The sequence below is a fragment of the Diorhabda carinulata genome, chromosome 4 (assembly GCF_026250575.1).
Source record: "Diorhabda carinulata isolate Delta chromosome 4, icDioCari1.1, whole genome shotgun sequence".
NCBI lineage: Eukaryota > Metazoa > Arthropoda > Insecta > Coleoptera > Chrysomelidae > Diorhabda > Diorhabda carinulata.
In genome coordinates, this window is record NC_079463.1 from 32,963,827 (window position 1) to 32,990,770 (window position 26,944).

At 31.4% G+C, this 26,944-nt stretch overlaps 2 protein-coding genes across 9 annotated transcripts in view; one reads left to right on the forward strand and one right to left on the reverse strand.

Annotated features, from left to right (window-relative positions):
- LOC130893243 (CUGBP Elav-like family member 2) overlaps positions 1–11,239 on the forward strand; it is a 208,061-nt gene extending 196,822 nt beyond the window's left edge. For all 8 annotated transcript variants that reach the window (XR_009059173.1, XR_009059174.1, XR_009059175.1 and 5 more), the window contains one exon: positions 10,994–11,239. The gene's annotated coding sequence lies outside the window, so the exon portion shown is untranslated. The remainder of the gene's footprint in view (positions 1–10,993) is intronic.
- Positions 1,483–26,834, reverse strand: LOC130893051 (uncharacterized). The gene is made up of 7 exons (XM_057798818.1): positions 26,691–26,834; positions 26,510–26,631; positions 24,623–24,769; positions 24,277–24,447; positions 20,359–20,571; positions 2,308–2,425; positions 1,483–1,793 (listed from the first exon to the last, which is right to left on the reverse strand). The coding sequence occupies exons 1-7, from the start codon at positions 26,800–26,802 to the stop codon at positions 1,483–1,485; spliced, it is 1,194 nt and encodes a 397-aa protein (XP_057654801.1). The 5' UTR covers positions 26,803–26,834.
- Between the last annotated feature and the right edge of the window lie 110 nt (positions 26,835–26,944).

The following is a 26,944-nucleotide window of genomic DNA, read 5'->3' on the forward strand; positions in this document are numbered from 1 at the left end:
ATTTAGAAGCATTTGTTGACGAAAATCACTCACAAATCATTTCTCGAACGGTTGATAATATTTACGTAACTTTTTTTCGGTTTTTTAAAATTATTTTCGGTTGAAAAATCAACTTTTCGGCTTGTGTACGTCTTTAAGTTCATTTCTTTCGATATTTTCAGTACAAGAATTATTTTTTTTACAACTTTTTATGAAAATATTCCAGAATTTTCGTCTTCTATAAGTACCAATATAATTTTTTCGACTTATCCCGCACTATAATTTTTAAACCAAATATAGAACTTACTAGGTGGTTCATAAATTTCGACATATATACGGACATATTTTCGATAAATATACAGAATGTCCCATTTAAAAAAAAAATTAATAAATTCTTCACTACAATTTTTTTAAATTTGTAAACTCGTAATTGGGGCCAACTTATAACGAAAAATTAAATAGATTTTAAAGTTTTTCTTGCATAAAAATATCATAAATTATTATACAAGGTATGGTATAAAGAACGTACCACGTAATTTGACACGTGTGACAGCTGCTATGCTGTCATGTCAATTAAACCAATGTTGCCAACTTGAAATTTCTAAGTTAATGATAACTATGTTTATATTGTTGAATTTGTATTTTTTGGAAAATTGTGACCTTTCGGAAATAATTTGTACGCGCGTTTATGATCGACGACCGATTTTAAAAATGGGCAAGACAAACATAATGAGCGAAGACAGACGAAAACTAATAGAACCTTTTGACAGCTTTTTGAATAACTGCCAACTTCACAAACTAGTTTATTAAAAATGATTTTATTACGATGCTTGAAGCGCACAATGTTAAGTGTGTACTAAACATTGAATAAAATATTAATATCACTGAAAAGGAATAAAATGTAATAAAACGTATTGTATTATATATTTTTTCTACGACGTATATAATTTTAATTGAAAAAAAATATTTTGGGAACTTAATAATTTTAATTAATGATATAATGATAGTTGTCTACGAAACGGTGCTATCTGGTAGCAAATTTTTTATACCGGGTCGATGAAAATTAAATATTCCGAGATTAGTATCAATATTTTTTCCGCTAAATGGATTAAATGGAAATCCGAAGGTCAAATATAGGGTGAGAATGTTTAGTGAGACAGTTACTCCAACTCCAATTAATTTTTACAAAATAACGTCATTTCTATTAACGATGGCAGCATAATTTTGGAAGATTGATTTGTCCTATATAATGAACTAGAAATATAGAGGATTTTTCAGTACTTTCTGGTGATTCAGTTGGAAATAATCAACGCCGTTTGCTCTGTACCATCATATAGAACCAATTTTCCGTTTCCAGTGGTCACGCCAACAAAAAAAACGTTACATGCGATGACAGAATTGACTTTATTATCCTTGTACCCAAATACCTGCTTCATTTATCGTTTCTATCTACTCTAAATAATGAACCAGAGCTCTGAATAAAGTTGTTTGAGATTAGCTAGGTTATCTAACATTTATTTGGACGTGGTTGTCTAATGTTGTAGCTCTTTCTAATCGAGTACATTGTGGGCGGGCAAGGACATGCACCAAAGGATCGTCCGTGATGCCCTTGGTGTGGAAAGGGCTTCTTAAACGACAGTATCCAGTTACTAATCGGATTTCGTGCCTATTTACTATATTTTTTGGACCGTTGAAGCTACACCAATGATGGGTTCTAGGTCCATCGGTGAGTTCGCCGTTCCTACTCAAACGAGCTGGATCTTGCAGCACCTTTTCGGCCGTTGAGGCCACTATGGCAGCTCTGTTATCCGAGCCTTACCAATTCACCCCAAATCGCGCAAAAAACCCTTAATATTCCATGATTTGGAAGTGGAATGTTTGTGACGATTTCTAAGTGGACAATGGGCCGAAACGTTTTTCGATTTTTCTAATAATTCAAAATTTCATTACCGAAAATTCGTTGCACGGTTTTATTTTAGAATGAACTAATTATCTGACGTGTTTCGGTTTCATGAAATAACTAATTGTGCTCTTGCCAAGAATCCGATTTAATACAAGTAAAATATCTCGAAGACAAAATAAATGGTTGCATCGAGATATCGCGTCATAATCGAGTTTTTTTTTTTTTTTTTCAAAAAGGTGTACGTGTATTTATGTATCAAGGATACGTTTGGAATTTCGAGTGGTTTTAAAACGCGTCTGGTTAATAATATAACAACGTACGAATCAATATTTTACATTTTTCAATACGTAAAAACTTTTCTGGAACAAACTGCTGGAACTCCGCAGGGTGGACAATCTCTCGAAGGTACAGACTGGCTTACGTACGTGCAACCGGTGCCAAGAAATCGTGTCCAACAGCTGTACTAGAAGTGATTCTCGATCTCCAACATATCCGCGTGGTACTAGAATGTTCAGAGACGGGATCGCCAAAGAAAAACCGTCTCTAAATAACGACCAAACTTGGGACAGGCAACGAAATAGCTTAGCTTCAATACTAAGCCGCAAATGACGGACTGGACTACACAACAAGCATTTTCCAAGCAGAAATTTATGCTTCGACATCAAATTTTTTATTCGCAGTTGTACTTTGAGTCCCTAAACTTTCAATTTGCCAATATTTAATAGTCGTAAGTTGGGTATAATTGAAAAATATCATGAAATAAATTTTATAATAAATCTAGTTGAAAAAATGTAGCTGTAAACAAAATTCTTGATAAAAAAATGTAGTTAGAGGTCGATTTAATTCATTTACAAAATGGAAAAACCGAGTTGCGTTCGTTCTACCGCCATTTGTGATACTTACAACCTTTTTTTTTTTTTTTTTAATTTAGTGTAGCGCTGCTGTAATTTTTTTTAGTGCTATAGTGCTGTAAATCACATCTAGTGTCTACCAGTTTTTATTATTATGTTTTTTTTCTACTTTATCTACCTCGGTCTGATGAGTGACGTGGCGTGGCTTCTGTCTGTTGTCTACTAATGTTTTGTCTTCATCTACAGTAAGTGGCTATCATCTACTAACATTTTTTTTAAGCTAGCTCCGCCTCTGCTAACTATATTTGAGGAAAACCTCGTTTATTTCAAAAAAAAAAAAATGAAACGATATCAAATTTTCACTATAAATTCACCCCTGTATAAAGTACTATACAGTGTGAACCTGAAAAATGGAAACAGTCACTTGGACACACGTTTTCTCAATTCATTCATATCAAAAACGAATCGATAAGCACGTCAAATTTCTGAATTCACACCTTTATAGAGAAAAATTTGCGATTGGGGAGTTACAACGAGCAGCTGGAGCGGGAGGACTCAAAATCAGTGAACAGGAAACCGCTTAGATCCTCTGGGAGAACCAAAACATCGATTCCCTGTGTGCGCCATTAGTTCAAATAACTTGATAACTGAAGATACAGATGTTTCTCCATCCGAGACATGGACTGAAACGACTAGTGATCCGATTTTGAACTGCTGGGAAGAAAGATTTTTGACCCTGTTTGCGAAAACGATGGAGGACTGCTAACCTGGGACAGATGTACGGCGAGCCAGATCTGGTGGCGTGGAACAGGTGAAGAGGATGCTTCCTGATCGATACCCGCGTAGAAACATATATGGAATTCCTGGAGGACGATGCTTTTGCTAGTTGAGGCGGATCTGATTCAGCTTAGGGTTTGGAGTTTGAGGAACCAAGCTCAGGATAGAAAGGATTGGTAGTCGATTGTTAAAAAAGGTCAAGGTTTCAAGGCGATCGATATCTGTCTATAAAAATTCAATTAGTTTTGAACTAACGGAAATTGAAGTGGTTTCCTTAAATATAGTTAGTCCCTGGTAAAACGATATTACCTCTAACCTTTATTTCCACTATACCAGCGTACAAATAAATTATTTTCAACCCTTTTGTACCTTATCTCCGTTCCCTTATCAGATATTTTTATACGATAGGATGAACGGAAGTCGAATGTCCCTTCGGTAGACGCTATCTCAATCAGACGCCGTGTTTCTACTAATTCTACGAAACTTATTTCACTTACACGCGAGTCGAGAATAGAATTTAACAAAAAGAGCGATGATGAAAGAAAAAAAACTTTTTTGTTGATTTAATTTTACGTGTCGATGCTCTTTTTGTTCTCGAAGTAATATTGGTAATAATTTTGTTGTACGTCAAAAATGGAATCGTTTTATATATATATATATATATATATATATATATATATATATATATATATATATATATAAAAAAAGAGGAATTTGTAATATTTGATCATAAAATGCGTGTCCTACATTTCGGAATATTAAAAGCTAATAAAAAAAAGACTGAAATTCAATAAAAAGCCTGCACACGTTCACGGGCTCTGTAAATAAACGTTCAAGTGCCAAAATTGATCAACTGAAAAACGTTAACAAAAATAAATATTAACAAATATAGTCGCGGGGCCAATCCGAAAAATATTTTAATCGTTTTCGAGAAAATATTGAAATTAAACAATTTACGTAACATGATAAGTCAATATTTTAAGGTTATGTATTAACCGATTGGGTTTTTTCGATTCCCTATTAGACGAATTCGAATTTCGAAATAAAAATTCCAAAAATTGATTTTGAAATATTAAAAATCGGTAATAACGGATTTAGTTACTGGGCCTATCAATCCGGAAGCAAATTTGAGATTATATATTGAAACAATAAATTTGAAATTCTATTCTTTAGAAACTTTGGTTAAAAATAAAATAAATTTGATTATAAAAATATAGTTACTGAGCCAATTGATGATCTAATTTTTAAAATTCATTCAAATCGCTAATCAGAAACAAGTTTATACGAAATAATAAGTTGAGATTGGCTGTTACACAAAAATTTTGAGGTTATGTATTGAAAATTGACAGTTTTTTGTGAAGGAATTTCAAGAAAAAAATTTGAATTTCTAACCTCAATCTGTAGAGGGTAAAATATTAAAAACTCGCGTCAAAAATTTTAAGCAAAATGACGTCGTAAAAATTTGAGGTTATGTATTGAAAATTGACAGTTTTTTGTGGAGGAATTTCAAGAAAAAAATTTGAATTTCTAACCTCAATCTGTAGAGGGTAAAATATTAAAAACTCGCGTCAAAAATTTTAAGCAAAATGACGTCGTAAAAATTTGAGGTTATGTATTGAAAATTGACAGTTTTTTGTGGAGGAATTTCAAGAAAAAAATTTGAATTTCTAACCTCAATCTGTAGAGGGTAAAATATTAAAAACTCGCGTCAAAAATTTTAAGCAAAATGACGTCGTAAAAATTTGAGGTTATGTATTGAAAATTGACAGTTTTTTGTGAAGGAATTTCAAGAAAAAAATTTGAATTTCTAACCTCAATCTGTAGAGGGTAAAATATTAAAAACTCGCGTCAAAAATTTTAAGCAAAATGACGTCGTAAAAATTTGAGGTTATGTATTGAAAATTGACAGTTTTTTGTGGAGGAATTTCAAGAAAAAAATTTGAATTTCTAACCTCAATCTGTAGAGGGTAAAATATTAAAAACTCGCGTCAAAATTTTGAGGTTATATATTAAAAGATGGTATATTTTCCCGAAAAATTCCACTCAAAAGTTTCCAAAATCCAAATCCAAAATTCTAAATAAAACCAATCAAAAAACAACTTTTTAATCACAATAATTATATTTTATTTATTGGAAACATAAATGTGGCAACACTGGTGACAGCTACTAGTCTTTAGAAAGGTAATTTATTTAAATATCGGGACAGTTATATGTGTTTTAATTATGATATGATACATTTTGTGTAAATTGAACTCTGGCCCAGAGACTAAACGGCACACACGTTTCGCTATTATAATATTTGGAAATTAAATGAAGAACTAGAGGAAAGAGAAATGACGAGATAGCCGGGGGACATTTGAACTATATTTCAGTTATTATCAATGTAAATAAATATTGTACTAACCCTAATAATGTCAATAGTTTTTAACAATCCGTCAAATGTTTGTCGATAATTGAATTTATAAGATTTATTTTAGAAATAAGTTCATCGTAAAAGCACGTATTGGTATACGTAGATTCATCAAATATCTTGCCGGATTTACATTTATTCCATTTTCGTTTTTTTTTTTTGAAGTTAGTGAACATATATAGTGGCGTTAATAATTTTTAATACAGTTACCGCCATCTATCTCTCAATAGAAAAACTTTTAAATACGTTGATCTTATTAAAAATCTGTAAAATGTTGTTAAATGAGTAAATCATGCAACGTCTGTTGATTTGATTTGGAAATTTATATACGGGGTTAATTCGAAAATAGAAAATGTTGTCTTTGAATGGGCGAAAAAAAAAACTCGAATATAAATTTACGTCGTACTGATTTTTGTTTAAAACAAAAGTTTATTTTGATATTCGATATGTCCGTATATATTTTTTTTGCGAATAAATACCCTGTCAGTATTTAAAATATACGGAATTTCAATTAAAGTTCAAAGTTCGATGAACAAAAGTTTTATATTTTGATATATATGCATACAGACATATTGTGTTTGTATAGGGCCGATAGCTGATGATAGAAATTTGTGATCTGCTACCGATATAAAGCTGAATATGAATATTTTGTACAGTTGATTCGTTGATGGAAAATAATGATTGTGAAAAGTTCATTTTATATATCGTAAATATCTATGTCATTAAAAACAACGTTCGATTGTTATATTTTTTCCAAAAATTGATTTATTTTACGGTATAATTCACAATTGATGAAATTTTCATCATACGAGGGTCGCCGGAAAAGATTCTCGATGAAAAAAATTCAACAAAAGTTTTTTTTATATCTTATACGAGGGTAGGTTTGGAGTTTTTCAATTTTGAAATTGTATTTTTTCCAAAAATTGAATTTTTACGGTATAACTCAAAATTGATGAAATTTCTATCATACGAGGGTCACCGGAAAAGATTCCCGATGAAAAATATTCAACAAAAGTTTTTTTTATATCTTATACGAGGGTAGGTTTGGAATTTTTCTACTTTAAAATTATATTTTTTCCAAAAATTGAATTTTTACGGTATAACTCAAAATTGATGAAATTTCTATCATACGAGGGTCACCGGAAAAGATTCCCGATGAAAAATATTCAACAAAAGTTTTTTTTATACATTATACGAGGGTAGGTTTGGAATTTTTCTACTTTAAAATTATATTTTTTCCAAAAATTGAATTTTTACGGTATAACTCAAAATTGATGAAATTTCTATCATACGAGGGTCACCGGAAAAGATTCCCGATGAAAAATATTCAACAAAAGTTTTTTTTATACATTATACGAGGGTAGGTTTGGAATTTTTCTACTTTAAAATTATATTTTTTCCAAAAATTGAATTTTTACGGTATAACTCAAAATTGATGAAATTTCTATCATACGAGGGTCACCGGAAAAGATTCCCGATGAAAAATATTCAACAAAAGTTTTTTTTATACATTATACGAGGGTAGGTTTGGAATTTTTCTATTTTGAAATTGTATTTTTTCCAAAAACTGATTTATTTTACGATATAATTCAAAATTGATGAAAAATTTATCATACGGGGGTCGCCGGAAAAGATTCTCGATGAGAAAAATCAACAAGGTTTTTTATATATATTTTATACGAGGGTAGATTTGAAATTAGAAAAATGATCTCATGAAAAAATTTATACATTTGATCGTTTTTCTATTTTGAAATTGTATTTTCTTCAAAAACAGTTCAATTCAGTTAATGGGTTTTTTACCATACGAGGGTTGCCGAAAAATTTCCTTTAAGGAAAATAAATACACAAAATTGAAATTTAAAAAACGGGTATGTAAAAAAATAATACAGGGTAAAATATTTTTCAAAAAAAAAAACTATTCTTTTCACTGTATAATGAGTTATTTATCATTTATACAAGGGTTAAATCGAAAATTAAGATGAATGAATGAACAGAAGATGAATTTTTTTAAAAAAGTCAATTGCGAGACAGAAAAATTAATGCAATTCAATATTCTTTTGAAAAATATGAATAGTATTTCCCATTTGATGGAATATCCGACCGAAATATAGAAACCTAATGGTTAAATAATATTTTTTTAATGATCTTGTCGGACACTTTAATGAATCCACCTCGAAGGAACCGAGTAAATATTTCCATTAGTCTTCGACGGCAATGAAACGAACGAAATTCAATAAGTGGAACGAGTTCCATTATTAATATAATCGATAATTCCATCCATTATTACGAAACAATTCCCAAGACACAACGAATAAAAAAAAATAATAATAATAATAATTGAAAGATCGATAATTCTTTATGAACTTGCAAATTTATTGGGAAACAACGTTGAATATGTGCTTTTATTAACAATTCGTTTTGTTTATTAGAAGGATTTGAATCGAAGGTGATATTTTATAAAGGATGTCCCATTTGGAATTCTTACTGGAACAAATACAAAAAATTGAATATTTATTGAATTTTTGATCAAAGCGACGAGATATTTTTGTTTAATGATACGATTAGTATTAAAAGTTCAATTTGGAATATAAAAAACGGTATATTATGTTAGAAACTCAAGTATTACGTATAAAAACTTGATCTGATATTTAGATAAGTACCGTTTTGTGTAAAAAATTCGGTTTTTCCTTAAGAAAAATAGTGTATTATGTGAAAAATTAGTGTAATAAGTGAAAATATGGTGTCTCGTGTGAGAAAAAACAGTGTACTTTATGTAAAAAATAGGGTTATGTAAGAAAATCAGTGTATTTTGTAGAAAAACTGGGTAATTTATGAGAAAAAACAATCAGTCTTGTTGAAAAATAGTGTTTTATGTGAAAAAGTCGAGTTCTTTTGCGAAAATAACAGTGTACCGTTAAAAAAAACAGTGTATTGTATGGAAGTACGGCGTATTACACAAAAAACAGTGTTTTGTCATGAAAAAGGTGTATTATATGAAAAAAAAAAACTGTGTACAGAATGAAAAAACACTGTTTTACGTAAAAACATCGACTTGAGGAAAGAAAACAGTGAATTATGTAAGAAAAAACAGTGTACAGAATGAAAAAACACTGTTTTACGTAAAAACATCGACTTGAGGAAAGAAAACAGTGAATTATGTAAGAAAAAACAGTGTACAGAATGAAAAAACACTGTTTTATATAAAAAAAATCGACTTGAGGAAAGAAAACAGTGAATTATGTAAGAAAAAACAGTGTACAGAATGAAAAAACACTGTTTTACGTAAAAACATCTACTTGAGGAAAGAAAACAGTGAATTATGTAAGAAAAAACAGTGTACAGAATGAAAAAACACTGTTTTATATAAAAAAAATCGACTTGAGGAGAGAAAACAGTGAATTATGTAAGAAAAAACAGTGTACAGAATGAAAAAACACTGTTTTATATAAAAAAAATCGACTTGAGGAAAGAAAACAGTGAATTATGTAAGAAAAAACAGTGTACAGAATGAAAAAACACTGTTTTATATAAAAAAAATCGACTTGAGGAAAGAAAACAGTGAATTATGTAAGAAAAAACAGTGTACAGAATGAAAAAACACTGTTTTATATAAAAAAAATCGACTTGAGGAAAGAAAACAGTGAATTATGTAAGAAAAAACAGTGTACAGAATGAAAAAACACTGTTTTATATAAAAAAATTGACTTGAGGAAAGAAAACAGTGAATTATGTAAGAAAAAACAGTGTACAGAATGAAAAAACACTGTTTTATATAAAAAAAATCGACTTGAGGAGAGAAAACAGTGAATTATGTAAGAAAAAACAGTGTACAGAATGAAAAAACACTGTTTTATATAAAAAAAATCGACTTGAGGAAAGAAAACAGTGAATTATGTAAGAAAAAACAGTGTACAGAATGAAAAAACACTGTTTTATATAAAAAAAATCGACTTGAGGAAAGAAAACAGTGAATTATGTAAGAAAAAACAGTGTACAGAATGAAAAAACACTGTTTTATATAAAAAAAATCGACTTGAGGAAAGAAAACAGTGAATTATGTAAGAAAAAACAGTGTACAGAATGAAAAAACACTGTTTTATATAAAAAAAATCGACTTGAGGAAAGAAAACAGTGAATTATGTAAGAAAAAACAGTGTACAGAATGAAAAAACACTGTTTTACGTAAAAACATCGACTTGAGGAAAGAAAACAAGATTTTCTGACAAAAACAGTAAATTATGTAAGAAAAAATAGTGTACAGAATGAAAAAACAGTAAATTTGATCATTTGAATGTATTTTTTAAAGAAAAATGTGTATGAAAAACGATATATTATGTGAAAATTTTGTGTAAAAAACCGTGTCTTTTCTTAAGAAACAAAAAAAAACAGTGTATTATGAACATATGGCAAATTCCGCGAGAAAACCATCATATTTTGTCAAAAATCGATGTAATTCTTAAGGAATCGTTTGTTTAAACAGGTAAAAATTGACTTTTCAATCTATTTCGATCTTTATATTTCGATTAAAGATCGAATAAGTATCGAAACCAAGCCAATTTTTAACTGGAATCTTCTATGAAAAAAGATTTGAAATTAACTCGTACGTAATAAGATGAAAAACAGAGTTAATTGCGGGAAACATCGACGATAACATAAAAACCGATAGATACCGCTATAGGAGAGACTCTACCCCCCGTGTAATTTAATTTCGTAAAATTGAAGTTCGACTATACACATTGTATCCGGAATTTCCGTTCGGTAAACGTAATAACAATCGGCAATGTATAAATTGGACAAAACTATAATATACTCCAACTTCCAATATTTGTTAGATTGTAATTAATATCCATATACACATTTACAGGATATTGGGACAAATATTTGATCGAATCTATATTATCTCGGACGTTCTATAATAAATAATAAAACGATTATTTTGTCGTTTCACGACTATTTATCGATCGCACCTTGTAATAAAACGTATTCGAATCCTTCTAATCGTCCAATTATATAAACGAAAATACGATTTTTAACACTTAAATGAAAAATATTTCAAAATAATTTCTGTCTTAGGTCCTTTTACCGTGAAGTTCCCTCATCGAATTGGCGGTGTTGGGCTGCTGCATATGGTCGCGATGAACGCCAACCATATTGAGACGTCGATTGTGGGCTAAATGTTGAGAGGCTGTCACGTCTTCAGACCGTTTATAAAGCATACCACCACCACCACCACCACTATTCAAATGCTGAAAAATATATATTTGACATACTGACACATTTTATAATTTTGCGAAAAATAAAACACCACTTTGACATTTATTAGTTTTTTTTTTTCTAAACCTCTTTCCAATTATCGTACGTGTTTTAGCTGCCGTAGGGTCTCATCAGCTTAACGCGACCAATATAAGTATAAGATGGGTACTAAAAGATTAGTTTCATTTAAATACGAGTGAAAACGTTTATAAATTATACGAGGCGCGTCGTTTAATCATTTGTAGCAGGCGTATAGGAGATCCAAGTTCCAAATTTTATAAAAAGAAAGATTGCAAAATGAATTAGCGATAAATATTTATATACATCCACTTTATTCGCCCGATTTAGCACCATACGATTAAAATGGATGAAAAAAAGTTAGAAGAGAGACATTCCAAATCGATTTTGCTTCAACCCCAAAGCAGTATTTTCCAAGGTTCTTTGAAGAACGCCAACTTTCGTGTCTTTTCTTGAATTGTGACTTATGTTTCTTCTGATTAAGAGTCAAACGAATCGACATTTTTGTAAAAATTTCCGAGAACCGAGCTACTCATCCCCACCACCCGCGCAACTCCCTCTTATAACGCGTTCAAACGCGAGGGAGTTTGTAAAATCGTACGCCTCTATGGCCCACCCTGTATAAAGGAAAATGACGTTGTCGGATTTTGTTTATAGCATTTAGTGATATCTCACACTTTCTAGTTTCCAATACGAAAAAACTTCAAGGTAAAATAATACTTATGTATTCTTTATTACCAACAATTTCGATAATGTAACCTACTAATAACGTCCAAGGTTACCTACCGATGTCTACCTTATAAATTCTAATGTAATTATCGCCTTACTGTGACAAACTACCCATTATAAACCAACAACAATCGTTTTTAAACCATTTATGATTTCTGTCCATTAAAATCGATAGCTGCTTTCGAATTAAATTAAAATTTCAATCTATTGATACTACACCGTGTATATTTTGCCGATTTTTTATACACTACAGGATAATCTCGATCTGATATCGCGTCACGAATAACAATTTTCTAATATTACTTCACTTTTTCCCTAAACGTATAATTTTATAAAGTTAATTATCATAAATAGACGATCTATTTTACACACGAAATTACCATATTGTTTTTTGTATAATAGTACGTAATGTTAGTGTGAAAAAACAGAAAAAAAATTAAAAAATCCAAATGTATAATTGTTCTAAGCCGACCCTGTACTAGACCGGTACCATCACTCCTTACGTCATCGCGATATCATTGCATGAGTCGCGACTGCTTACTTAACACGCAACGTTGCCAATTATACGAGAATTGCAGTATCTTTAAGGCTTCCTACACTAAATATACTTATTTTAATTTTTTATTTCAAATTAATAAAAATCCATATTTACCACAAAATACTTGCGAATGAATATTTATTTAGATTTCGATTCAAACGCATAAGCAGTTAATGATGCAGCAAGTTTTTTTATGGTTTAAATAATTGGCAACCGAGGGATTCGTCGAGATATATACACAGAACCGTATTCACTTTATTGAGATATCAATATTGGGGAATTAAATCGTTGATAATTAGGGGATAAAGTCTTTCAAATAAATAAAAACTCAAAGTAAACGTCGAAAACTTCCCTCGCAACTCTCGTACAACGCATTTATTTCCTAATTATAACGATATTATCGATTCAAAATTGTTCATTGTTCTCTCCCGTCATAAAACATTAACCATTAGATTATTGTGTAATGTAAACAAACAATTATTTAAAAAAAAATTTCACATAAACACACATTAAACCGTTTTGTGCATGTAACGCCTCCTGGTACGGCAGTTATTTGAATGTACGCGTCCATTATTCATGTTTGAATAATATTGTTTTGGGGTTTATCATCAACTGATGAATGTGCGCCCTATGTTTAACATAAACATGTTTTTGTTTGTTGAAACTATTCGTGTAATTATTCAAATCCTTTCAACCAAAAATATATTTAGTCCTGATGTTCCTCGTTTATTTTTCACCGTCATTAAATCATTACTAAATCCTCCTCTATCGGTTGGCTAACAAGCTCTGCTTTAGAGTTCATAGTTCGTAGACGTGCAGCCGTTGAGCTTATAGGCCTTCAGATAGTGCCCCACTTGACCAAAATCCGATGTTCTTTGAGAAAACTCCGTTTTAACTTGACGAATCTTCACAAAAGTTGCTGGTGCACATCTTCCAGAGTCTTCCAATAAATCCACGTAACAGACAGTAAACAATTCATCAATATTTTGGTGTATGGCACCCCCTAAAGAAACGCTGGATCTTGACGTTGCTTAGAGGAGCCAGCGGGAGCGTCTACGTGGAAATGCGGAAGATATCCAGAGCAAAAGATTGTACGAGGAAATTCCAGAGACTTCTCGTCCCCCCGAGGGCTCTGAGCAAACAAGCGTCGATTTTTTCCAATGTCGAAGCTTATATGGCAAAAATAAAGAAGGAAAACTAAGGCGTAAGGCTTATCCTAAGGTTACTTCGACCTCCACCCCTGATAAGAGACCAAAACCCCGAAAAGTCGTTGAACTGCGGTTGCAGTTGGGTCCGGTGCTAGCTACGTCAAATCAGACGGACCCTCTTCGGCATATACTGAAATCTATCGTAGAATTAAGAGGAGAGAAAGGAGGAACGATATCCTGTCAGGATCCCGTCGTTAAATGATAAAATAACTAAGGAACTTTTCGTAATGAACAAAACTAGTTGACGTATTGATTTGTGTATTAACCTCGGGGTGACGGAAGGTCTTTTAGCTAAAGTTCTGTTGCTCAATGTTTCGATACGACGACTTTTACCTTTTGGCGATAAAATATCGAAAAGTCAGAACTATTCGTGAAAGCGTTGAATAGAATTTACAGTAGAGATTGCATTTTAGAAGTTTAATTAAAATAGTTTCTTTTCTTTAACGGAACGTAATGTCGAAATTTACGATGAAAACTATAACAAACCAATAAATAACCTTCTTAATTGCTTCCATCTTTTTCCCGCTCTCTATCTCTCTTTCTCTCGGAGTTTAATACGAAAACTATCGATTGAAATAACCATTCCGATAAGTTTTTGTTATTAATAGGTTATGCGAAGCGGCTGTTTGACATTTCGAATGGGAATATTTTCCTATAATCCATTTTTTAATGCTGATACATTCTATCGAATAGATTTGGCAACTTGGTGTTTGCTTTTGCTATTTGTAGGGAAAGTAACCCCAAAATTTTGACGTTATAGACTGATTATCTATCTGATTTATGACTGACGAGTGACAATTGACATTTTTTGACACTTAATTCGATGATCTTGAATCTACTTCCTAACCTAATACATGGGACGTGTACGGAAAATAGGACGACTTGTATCAATCCGCATGACGTGTCCGATTTTAGTTGCGAAATATACTATTCCAATAACTTTTTTGTTGTTGTTGTCATTCTTTCTCAAACTTGTGGTTTATCTCGTTTTTAGAATGTTGAATTTATACAGTTTACATATATATCTATCCATTTGAATATAAATGTCCTTTTAAGGTTTCGTGTATTTTTCGAAAAAAAAAAAAATAATAGTACATTTACACACAATGTTTCAAGGAAAATACAAGGCAAATAAAAATGTTATTTCGGAAACTTCCACAACATCATATTTCTTACTAACTTTCTATAATTTTTTTTTCGAAATGAAGAGGGAATGTACAGGACAGGACTATCAAGATACAAATAATCATGGATCTTATATTTTCTAGACTCAGCCATTTTGTCGAGGTTTTTTCGAAACTTACTTTCGTAAGTGTCAATATTTTGAAAAAACGTTGATTCCGTTTCAACAAACTTTCACTTTTGACCATGAAAAAGTAGCTTCGCCGAACTGGTAAACTTCGGCTGTACAGGGAAGAGTTTTTTTTACAAAAATTGACACATTTTTGAATATTTTTTTCTATCGTCGGTTAATTTGGATCGATTTCTATCCCGTGTTTCGTATTTGAATTATCGACCTTTTTCACCAAAAATATATTCGCTAATCTAGCATCGTTAATGATTGATTGGACCATAAATAATCCCATATTGCCCGTCCGGTCTGTGCTCGATGACAGAACCGTTGCCAGCGCCGGCAATCGATTGTGTATTTATGTTTTCGCACTTTTTGCACGTTTTATTAACGACCTTTTGACTATTTAAATTTCCACGCGAGGTTTTCAGAAAATTGAAAGTGAATTTTTAATTTTTAACTATTTTTTGTTTAACAATTAAAGTTAGATCGGAAATAGTTGAGGTCTCGTCGAATTGACACACATTCGAGAAAAAATTACGATGCAAACAATAGAAAATAAGGGATCTAGTTCCACACAAGACGACGAAGTATCAATGAAACTCGATAAGATTACAAAAAAATTAAAAAAAATTAAGAAATAGTCGATTTTTTCAAAAAAACTTCAAATATATAAAAGGAATTCTTTTTTTATTTAAAACAAATAAAAATATTATTTTATTATAATTATTTATACTCGAAACGGGAAAAACCAAACGACTGGCCTTGCGATTTATTTCTGGTGATCGCAAACTCCAGACGTACCGGAAATTGTAAACGTTCAAAATCGAATGGTAAGTCCGTTGGAATCATCGAGATCAAGACATCCACTCCTTGGTATTTTCCCTTTAAGATTTTTGATTACGGTATTCATCATTTTTTCCACAGCCAGTCTTGTTCCTTTGCACAATCCAAGTTGGAATATCTGGAACTAACACCAACACTCAGTAGGTGGTGATTCAGGCCATTCCAGTGAGTTTAACATTTCCGTGGGATAGTTGACTGCTTTGAAGGAAACCAACTGTCCCGGAAGAAAATTCTGAATAAGCTCCTTTTTTGACTCTGTGATTAAACAGAAATTTGTGGGGAATGTGATGAATCCGGTCGAGGTGTCCACGGCCACTTTATTATTTCCAATTTTCGACAAGTGTTTGTTGGAAAAATCACACACAAAAGATCACAAAACTTGAAATCGCAAAGGATCATCGAAGTAAAGACAGTTGACTCGTTTTTTGTCTGAAGTATCGATGGATCGCCATATTAATTGGTTGTCAAATGTCAAATGTCAAATATTATGGTTCCGTTCAAAAATTTATAGCGAAACTAACGAATAACGATTCGTTTTTTTTTTCTATATAAGGATATCTCAAATTCCGTTTTAATTTTTTTTGTTCGATCTATATGCAAAAACATTTAAATTTCAATAGTTACGTCGCGTAATAAGAATAAGTGTTATTGTTGGCCGTTACTAACCCTCATTAGCATTTTTCAAGTCTTTGAAAGCGATACACTTCCGTAACATACCAAACGACACGTTTAGATACTTACGTAAATAATTATAAACATACAAGGGGCGTGGGAATAGTAAGAATTCGAAAATCTCGAACGAAATGAGAACGTTTTCATAAATTTCAACCAAGTATATAAGATTTAAAGGACTATTTTTAGTATGGAATAGAAAAATCGTCCTTTTCTTCCCGAGGACTTTGAACAAATTGGAATCACGGCACCTACTACCCCTAAAATATCGATATCGAGGGTTTAATTCGTGTTTTTGGCTTAAACCCCGCAACATCAGTAGTGCTGAGGTAAAAAAATGGTCAAGGCTCCTGATCGTAAGGTTACCTCGACTTCCAACCGGTCTCTACCCAGAGTTTCCATCACGAAGGTCCAGGTGAAGCTTCTAAGAGGCCAACAACCCCCGGTTTTGTGTCCAACGAACACTAATTAGCTTCAATAACCTGAATCCGTAGTAAATCCCGTTACTAGCTACGCGAAATCAAAGAGGTGATCGAATCTGGTGGTGGCTAAGGCTAAGGGGACAATTCTCTATGTCGTGAACGTGTTTTTGAATGGCGTAAGGGTTTTAGTGAAGGTACTGAAGATGACCACCACCCAAGTCGCCCTGTGACTGCTTCAACTCCGGAAACAGTGACAAAAATCAACCAAATTGAGCGTGCAAAGCATCCGCCGATAAAGAAACGGTTATAAAAAAATTAGACGAGGAATTACACGTGACAAAAGTCTATGCGAAGCTGGTACTCCCGACCAAAAGTTTTTTGCGCCAACGGGTCTGGTCAGATTTCCTTGAAAAGATAGAAAAAGATCTGCTTTGATTTGAGTTTATGGAAGCGATAAAGTAGAGCTCCTGAAGACCCTCACCAAAGAAGACTTCCAGCACTGGTTGGATCAATGGAAAAAACGCATGGCGATAGAAGGGGCGAAAATTTTGTAAAATTGATTTGTCATCGTCTTTTTTCCGATAAAAATTGACTTTTAAAATATAGAAATAAATGATCGAAATAAGTCGAAACGTCAATTTTTTTGACGGTTTTTAAATCTTAACAAAGAAAACATCCGTTTTCGTTTCGACTCGGTAACCAAAAGGAAAAAACGAAATCCACACATGCAAATGTAGTGAAACGAACGTACGATGTTTTTTTTTTTTTGTACTACTCTGTGTTTGTTTTAATAGTTTCGGTTGTCGTCGGTTGTTGCTTGTTCGTGTCGGACGAGTCGACTATTATTCATTCCCCAGGTTATAAAATCTACGACTTCCCGCTGCTCATATTTTCGCTAAGAGTATAATTCTAACTTTGAGCAACAAAGTGTTTCTTTTTTGGAAAACCGTTGCAACGAGGCGACGAAATACAATTTGATTTTCAAATTAGACTTCGTTTGTATATACGAGGACGGTTCCAAAAGTATCCGACACACGAAAACTCTCCTTCCAGCTCCAAATACTTTTCCCAGCGATGTCCAAATCATTAACTGTTGATTGTTGGGAAATCTTCGACCATTTTTGCAAGTCTGGGAAGACAAAATGATCCGAGGGGCTTAAATCTGGCGAATAGGGTGCGAAAAATTGATTGTCTTCTTTGGAACCGGTTCTCAGTAAACATTCGATGGAAACGAGGTTGTTTTTGTACGATTTTGAGCACCCATCTTGCACTTTTTGGATTGTTGTCACCACATTTGGTCGACCACTGGGAACTTTTTTACGAATAACAATTTCGAACCCTTCAATATGAAAAGTAATGGTATATAAAAGGCGATTAACCCATTCTGGGAGTTATTTGGTGGTGATTTTCAAACTTTTTCGTAAAACTAACATAGAGAAATGGGAAATTTTTCATCTTGAGACTAATTTGGCCCCGATATAGGAATTACTATTATTAGATACAAGTTTTATGAAAAATTATGAATAAAAGTTTTCAAATCAACTAAGAAATGGAAAACCTGCGATATTTAGAGATTAAATCATCCCTAATTAACCCCCAATTAACTTTCTAAAACCATTACTTGAGGTACTCCATATCGTGAACCAAATTGGGCATTTTTAAACCAAAAAAATTCGAAATTTTCAACGCCACTTAGAAAGCAACTTGGTATAGAGGTAAATTGTCATATTTTGGGCCCCCCTACACGGTTGGGTGGACCGAAAATTGTGTTACAAACTATTTTTCAACCGGAATATCCAATCCTGATTTTACAACTGGCAATTCAAAGATAATTTCTTATGTTTGAACATAAAAATTTTTATTGCATATTCACGGAAAGGACATAGATACTTCAATATTGGAATTTTGTCATTGGAAAACCGTTTTCCTTAATACGGAATGTTATCGCTTCGATCTAATCTTGTTCTATGATAGAAAAATGTCTTCGAAAATAAATTTTGATTCATTCAATAGGAGGAATACGGAGTAATTTATCGCATGAATATTGAAACGAATATAAAATTATACGAGGGTTGTTTCCTTAGTTACGGAATCGTGCTGAAAACTGACTATAGTTAGAAAAGTTGTTTCTTAATATCAAAATGGATTATATGGAGTAACGCGCCTAAATTGAATACTTTAAAAGAGTTTCCTTCAGGGTTTTATGCATGATAAACAATCGCGTTTAAAAAATTAACAAGTGATACATTTCGTTTACTGATGTAGAGCATGAAGCCGGTCCTGTTCTAAAATGTTGTCGAAACTAAAGTTTGGTGAACGCGCCGGGGTTTTATTTACGGCAAACTAGAGATTTCCCGGAAATACGATATTCCAGAATGTGATTATGGTATAGAAAAACAGTGACAACTGAAGTAACTAGTTAATTTGAATAAATTAGTTGTTAAGTAATAGTGAATGGTGTGTAAGTGTTTTCAACCAACAATTTTTTAATGTAGTTGGTAGGAAGATATAAAAAAGGCGATGAATAACGAAGAATTTTTAAAATATCACCCTTAAAAGGTAGCGATTAATAAGAAAATGAAAATTCCATTTTTAAGGGTGATATAACGTGAAGGGGCGGGTCTGAGGAAGGACCCGAATTTTCCAAAATTGAAATAAATTAATATACGATTATTTTATACAATTTTGAACGGAAAATTTTCAATCTACTAAAAGAAATACATAAATTTGTGAATTTTCGAAATTGTATTGAAAAAACATCGCTGTTAGAGTTCCTAAAACCTGCCCCTTAGAACTTTCTGTAAGAGGTACTATTTCGGTACTCTACTTTTGAAAAAAAAAAAACCATAAAAAGAAATCAGTTGGACATAGATCTGGGCTGCGAAAAGGACACGCGAAAACTCGTTAAATCCACCACAAAATCTACAATTTTGTTTATTGACACGTTAAAATGTCGCCAAAACGCTCAAAAAAATGCTTTTCCGCCGCCATATTTATTTTTAACCCATGATTTGATAATTTTCGTCGATTTTTTTCACGCATAACGCGCGTTGATCACCCGTAAAGCTATAAATTGTCGCTAGATTTTCGAGAGACGCCTTCACCTAACGAAAAATCGAGAATTTAACGCGTCCATTCTACCATATTCATTGAATATTTTCGAATAATTCGCGGAAAAAATGATATAAAACGAAATGTATAGAAAATAATCTAATAAAATTTTCACTGACCCGAATTTGAAATAACGCGACACACATTGGGGGAAAATCGAAGAAAAACTGAAAAACGCCGATGAATAAATGATCAATTTTCTCCCTCGTGGGAGAGGTGGAAGTTAATCCGTTAAATTGATCGTTGAAAAAGAAAAATTTATTTAAACCAGACCCCCTGGGGGCCGCCTGGAGCACTTTTATTAATAACACCAATTAAATATCGATAAAATTTGATTATTTTGTACTTACCGGTTGATTGTGCGGTATCGGCATACCTCTCGAACCACCCCTTCCGTGATATATGCGGGGATAACCGTGAATTTTTTTATTTTTATCGAGAATCGGTGTTTGGAGTTGTAACGAAACATCGATTCCGTAATCTTGCGATATGACGTCATCGTTCATAGCGGCAGCATTTTCCGATATCAAATTTACATTCGGACGAATATTTCTATTAATATTCTGAAAGTTATACGAACAAATTTCTTTTATGAACAAACTCAATCTTATTGTTAATTTTAAATGAAGAAACAGGAAGATGAAAGGTCAAAAAATTGTACGACTTTTTCGTTCGCCCTCGTAAGTTAAAAAAGAAATTTGTTAGTAATATTTGTATTAATATATTTTTGTGTTTTTATTGATCCACGGCTTGAATTGCGGTCACTGGAAGGGTAAATTTTCTAAAAAGTACATTTTCCGTCCCCCTCGTAAATTAGCAGCGAAAATTTTTATATAAATTGCGTTAAGAAACTTTGAGTTGCTGGTATTTTTGAGAAATCTTACCAAAAAACTTCTTAAATTTCAATCTTACGAGGAGAAAATGTGAAAAAATGTTCTAAAAATACATATGGTGCCGCCCTCGTAAACTAGATGCAAAAAATTTTGTATAAATTATGTGAATACATTCAGAGGCTGGTATTTTTGGGAAATTTCACTAAAAACATCTCAAATTTTATTCGTACGAGAATAAAAGGTGGGATAATGTCATAAAAAATACATTTCATGTCACCCTCGTAAGCTAGATGTGAAATTTTTTTTGCAAAAATAATATTAATAAATTTAGTTATTGACGTTATTAGAAATTTCTTTGAAATTCATCCAACACAACATGAAAAAGTATTGAAATCTTCTAAACAAATATTTGCTGTCCCCCGACAGCGAAAATTTTGATTTAAATGGCGTTCAAACTTTTAGTTGCTGGTATTTTTGAGAAATCTTACCAAAAAACTTCTTAAATTTCAATCTTACGAGGATAAAATGTGAAAAAATTTCTAAAAGTACATATGGTGCCGCCCTCGTAAACTAGATGCAAAAATTTTCCTACAAATTGTGTTAAAACATTTAGTTCCCAGTATTTTTGGGAAATTTCACTAAAAACATCTCAAATTTTATTCGTACGAGAATAAAAGGTGGGATAATGTCATAAAAAATACATTTCATGTCGCCCTCGTAAGCTAGATATGAAATTTTTTTGCATAAATAATGTTAATAAATTTAGTTATTGACGTTATTAGAAATTTCTTTAAAATTCATGTAACACAACATGAAAAAGTGTTGAAATCTTCTAAACAAATATTTGCTGTCCCCCTCGTAAATTAGCAGCGAAAATTTTGATATAAATTGCGTTAAAAAACGTTTAGTTGCTGGTATTTTTTTAGGAATTTCACTAAAAAACTTATTAAATTTCAATCATACGAAGATAAAAGATGAAAAAATGTTCTAAAAAATATATATGCTGCCACCCTGGTAAACTAGATGCAAAAATTTTTGTACAAATTGTGTTAAAACATTTAGTTCCTAGTATTTTTGGGAAATTTCACTAAAAACATCTCGAATTTTATTCGTAGGAGTATAAAAGGTGGGAGAATGTTATAAAAAATACATTTTCCGTCACCCTCGTAAATTAGAAACGAAGTTTTTATATAAATCATGTTGATACATTGAGCGATTGGTATTTTTTTACGAATTTCATTAAAAAGAATCTTAAATTGCATTCACAGAAAGAGAAAAAATTAAAAAATCGTATAAAAACACATTTTCTCGCCCCCCCCCCATCGTAGGTTATACGCGATATTTCTTGTGAAAAGTATATTAATTCATTTGATTATTGGCATTTCGTAAAAATATTATCAAAATATATATAGATATGTATCAATAGAATGAAAAAATGTGAAAAATACATTTTCTATCTCCCTCGTAGAGAAGATACGAAATTTTTCTGTGTAAATTGTATTAATACAATCAGATATTGATTTTTCTTGGAAATACGAGAAAAAAATGTGAAAAAATTTTCTTAAAACCACTTATTTTCACACCCTCGTACACTATTCGCGAATATATGTAAAAATGTTTGAAAAAACTCACCCTCGTAAGTTATAATTGGCATTTTTTAGTATAAATTTTTTCAATATATTTAGTTATCGTCATTTCTATAAAATTTCAGAAGAACGTATATTGAATTGCAATTATAAGAGAAGGAAAGACAAATTTCTACAAAATACATTTTTTCTCGCCCACGTAAACTGTATAAATTGTGATTAATAATTCCAAAATTTGTTATATCTGTGTTTTGTTAGAATACACCTCGAATTGGTATAAAAGAAAAATGAAACACATTTTCTCTCACCCTCGTAAGCTAAAACCCAAATTTTTAAACATGCATTTCGACGACACACAATATTTGTTGTTATCTCTCGAATTTGCCTAATTAGAGCCTCAAATAACGTCAAAAAACAACGAAACAACCGTAGAAAAAATATTGAATACAACAAGTAAATATAATGTCAATCAACTAATATTAAATGAATGCATAAAATTACATTGATCTTCACGGAAAAATTTTGACCATTTGACCAACGATTATTTTTTTTAAATCGTTTTATTTTATACATACATATATTTTTATATACATTTGGCAACGCCGACAACGTTCTAACACCTTAGTGAATCTTAAGGAAACCATTAAAAAAGCGTCACGTATTTTGTTTCCTGCAATCCAAGCACGAAAACACCGATACCATCTTAATTCAAACAAAACGAATTTAAAATGATCACTATAATACGATTCTTCGCATCTAGAAAAACTAGACGAGATGAAAAATGAGATCGGGAAAACGAGAAAAGATATTTCACAATTGAAAACTTATCACTTATTAATTATTTTAAACATTCGATGTCTGAATTTGTGTACGACATGTTGTATACCCGGTTGCATACTTTCGTATAAATATAAACAACGTCGTCCCATATTTAAATAACTGTAGAGGTGGTATTATTGTGTTTTAAATTAGATTTCTCTCTTTTTTTTTCAATAGGTGCTTTTCGAATGAAAGCAAAAATATATAAAAGCGAAATTTAGTATCAAAGCTACTAATCCATAATAAAATCCAATTTATACACGTGTTTCATTCTGAATCAATTATAACGGGCTTTTTGTTTTTATACCTTCCAGAATAAATAGATTACGAGGGATTTAAGGGTTCATTACGAATGTTGAATTGAATAAAACAACTCGGGTAGTTTTTTTTTTAATTTCGTTTTATGGTGAATTTACGGTATCTATTCTGTTAGGCGGCATTGACATAACGAAAAACGTCCATAAAAGGGTAGAAATAAAAAACTGATGCAAACGTTGAAACGCGTAATATTTAATAGTTAAATTCGGTCATATTTGAGGTTATACGATGTTTCAAGGTGTTTTTTTTTTCATATCCATCATTAATCTAAATGCGAGAGAATTTTTTTTTATTTACGACAAGATGGAAGTGTTGGTTAAAACTAACAATCATAATATACAGGGTGGGTTGGAAAATTATAAAATTGATTGTGACAAAATTGTATAAAAATGAACGAAATGAGTTTTCCAGATTTAATTTTATGAAAATTTCTTTCGAAATGTTTTGTGCGCGTGAATAAAAAATAAAAACAACGTCATTAAATTCAATTTAACACCAAAAACGTTTGAAGAAATGAAAAATTGTAAAAATCAATAATAACCAATAAAATATTTTCGAAAATAGTGACGAAAATTCGAAAACCAATCGTTCAATGTATTTCCACGACAGTTTTTGAAAGTTGAATACTTAAAAAATAAGAACAATTTAAAAACAGTAGCAAAAAAACTCATTATAACACCAAAACAACATTAAAAACAATTATTTGACTCACTTGTTGATCGGGATTTCTTCTGATATCAAACGTCTGTAATCTTTGGGCATATCCAGGTATTTGTTTAGTATTAGGAACGATAGGTGTAAATGTTGACATGCCATCGTTAGTAACAGATGGCGTACTAGTCATAAAAGCGCCTGCGTTTGAATGACAACTTCTATTGTTGTTCTAAAAGAGTTAGAATCGAACCTAACCTCAATTTAGAGAGAACAGAATTTTGACAAAGTAAAATGAGTGATTATATTTGAAATTACCGAAACCTAACCTCAAATTTAGGAAAAATAATTTAAAAAAAAAACGATTGGAAAATGTGATGATTAATAATATCGTGATGAGAAATTACCAGTAACATATTCCTCATCATTTTATTCTCACTCATGATTCCTTTTAATTTATTATAACAGGAAAATAATTGTCCTTTAGCGTATTGATATTTTTCAGTTTGTGCTTGATTCAAACGTTGCTTGTGCATCATTTGAAAATTGTAAACCTGCAAACATAACTGCTATAACCCATTTCCTTTTCTTAGTTGTTTCCATCGTGGTAATATAAATTCACAAAATTAAAAAAATTCAATCTGTACATATCGGAAAGAATTTGAAGCAAAATATTTTGGTTTCACGTAAATAATTTCATATTTATTCACATTATATACATTTAAAGAACCGTCTAATCATCACTAATACTATAAATATTAAAATGTTTTCAGTTGCGCCATCTATATGTAAAGCTCCAAACCGAATAAAATTATTGTTTCGTATTATAGGAAACTGCAAAAAGATATCTGCTACGAAGTAACAGTTAAATAAGTATAGAGGGAGCTTTTGTGAAATTAACAGACACGAGATGTGGTTTAAGCGATTGATTGTCCTCGAGCTAATAGTCCAGGAGCAATCGGCGCATTAGTACCTTTATGCGATCCTCTTCAACTAGATAAAATTTTTAATATTCTTATAACTTTGTTGAAATTGATTCCAGAAAAAAATTTGTTGAAAACAAGTTGTGAACAATTTAATTGTTCTCTCTAACAACTTTGATAAAGTTGATAGTTTTTAAGATAAATGATAAATAATGATTCGGCACATAGAAAGGCCAATGCAGCGCATGCGTTAGAGAGAGGCGGCGATACTTAAAGGTGAGGAACGTATTCTTATTAGCGCCGAAATTAACAATTAAAAAATAGGTGTGAAGACTGAAATTTTTTTAAATCTCTATTAGGAATATTATCAACTATTGTATGAAGAGTCGAAAAAAAAAAATATATTTTTCATAGGTCTAATATTTCTCGGCATTCATATCTCTATAAATATTAACTTGAGATATTTTTATTTGTATTTCACTAAAGAATATAATGAATAACTATTTCTTGCAATTATTTGCCCAATGGCAACATTGTATCATCAGTAAGGTAATTTGAAGAGGATCGTGTAAAAAAATTAAGGTGGAATCGTTTTCGGTACTCATACGCCGATTGCTCCTGGACTATAAGAAATTCATGACGGCTCTAATAATAAAAGCTCGCGAAATAGTGTGGTCTGTTAAAATGATCGAACAATGTTATTGATTATTGTGATGTATAATCAAATTATTAAAGTTTTATGAGGGAAATAACATGTATAGACGTAAATAATGAAATCCCAAACAAATGCAAGTCTCGTCTGTTTTGTTTACATTCGCCAGATCACATTATAGGAGAAACGAATGCCGCGCGCAAGCGCGGACGCCATTTTCTTCTTGGAGGGGGCGTTTTAGCTCGTGTCCAAACTTTCCAATACAGGGACTTTGATTAATAAAAATTTGAAAAAGCATATTTAGACTGTGACAAATATAGATACAAAATAATATTTTTACTAGGGAATTCAACAGAAAAATCGACGCCTTACTATTACTTATATAATATTTATATTAGATTCAATGTTTAAACGTAAATTTTAAATTGAAATTTGGAGGTTAATTAATAACGTATTTAAAAAAAATCTGATTAAAAACTTTTTTTCGTGTATATTTTTGCTTTTTATAACGTAATTTAGACTTAAATGTTTTTGTATATAATTTGCGTTATAACTTGTTCATATTAGAACAAAATACTCAAATAAAAATATAAAATTATTTACTAGAACGAATCTTCAATATTATATTGAAAATATATTAAACAATGTTAGTCAAATTCAATCCGACATCTTGGTGAATAGTCTGTATTGTATATAAATATATAAATTAGAAAAATTACCTCCAATATTTTTTTAATTTGAACATCAACGGGTATGAAGAAGGGTTGAACAGATGCATTCATATCTTTATCAATAAGTATAAAACTATTGGATTTTTGACATATGAGGCATTTTTCATCACCTGAATAACAACGACATTACGTATAAATTAAATGGGACAATAATAATTTAACAACTTACCAACTCTTTTTATGCACTTTTCACAAAATATATGAGCACATTCTACTAGAAACATCTTAATGTCTGGTTGTACTTTTATGTAACATTTATTACAATGCAACCAGTCCGTCATCTTTATATATTATCGAATGAAGCTTAAATAAGTAATAATTAGAAAATAAAACTAAGTAGGCTTTCGTTTTAGTTCAAACTTGACAGGTTAGCAAACCTAAACTAATTTAGTCACTAAACACCAAGTTATACCACAGAATTAA

Coding starts and splice junctions, on each gene's coding strand:
- LOC130893051 (XM_057798818.1), bottom strand. CDS start 26,802: ATGACGGACTGGTTGCATTGTAATAAATGTTACATAAAAGTACAACCA. Junction 24,448..24,622: donor TGATGAGGAATATGTTACTG/GTAATTTCTCAT, acceptor TAACTCTTTTAG/AACAACAATAGAAGTTGTCA. Junction 1,794..2,307: donor TTTCTTGGCACCGGTTGCAC/GTACGTAAGCCA, acceptor TGAATTGGTAAG/GCTCGGATAACAGAGCTGCC.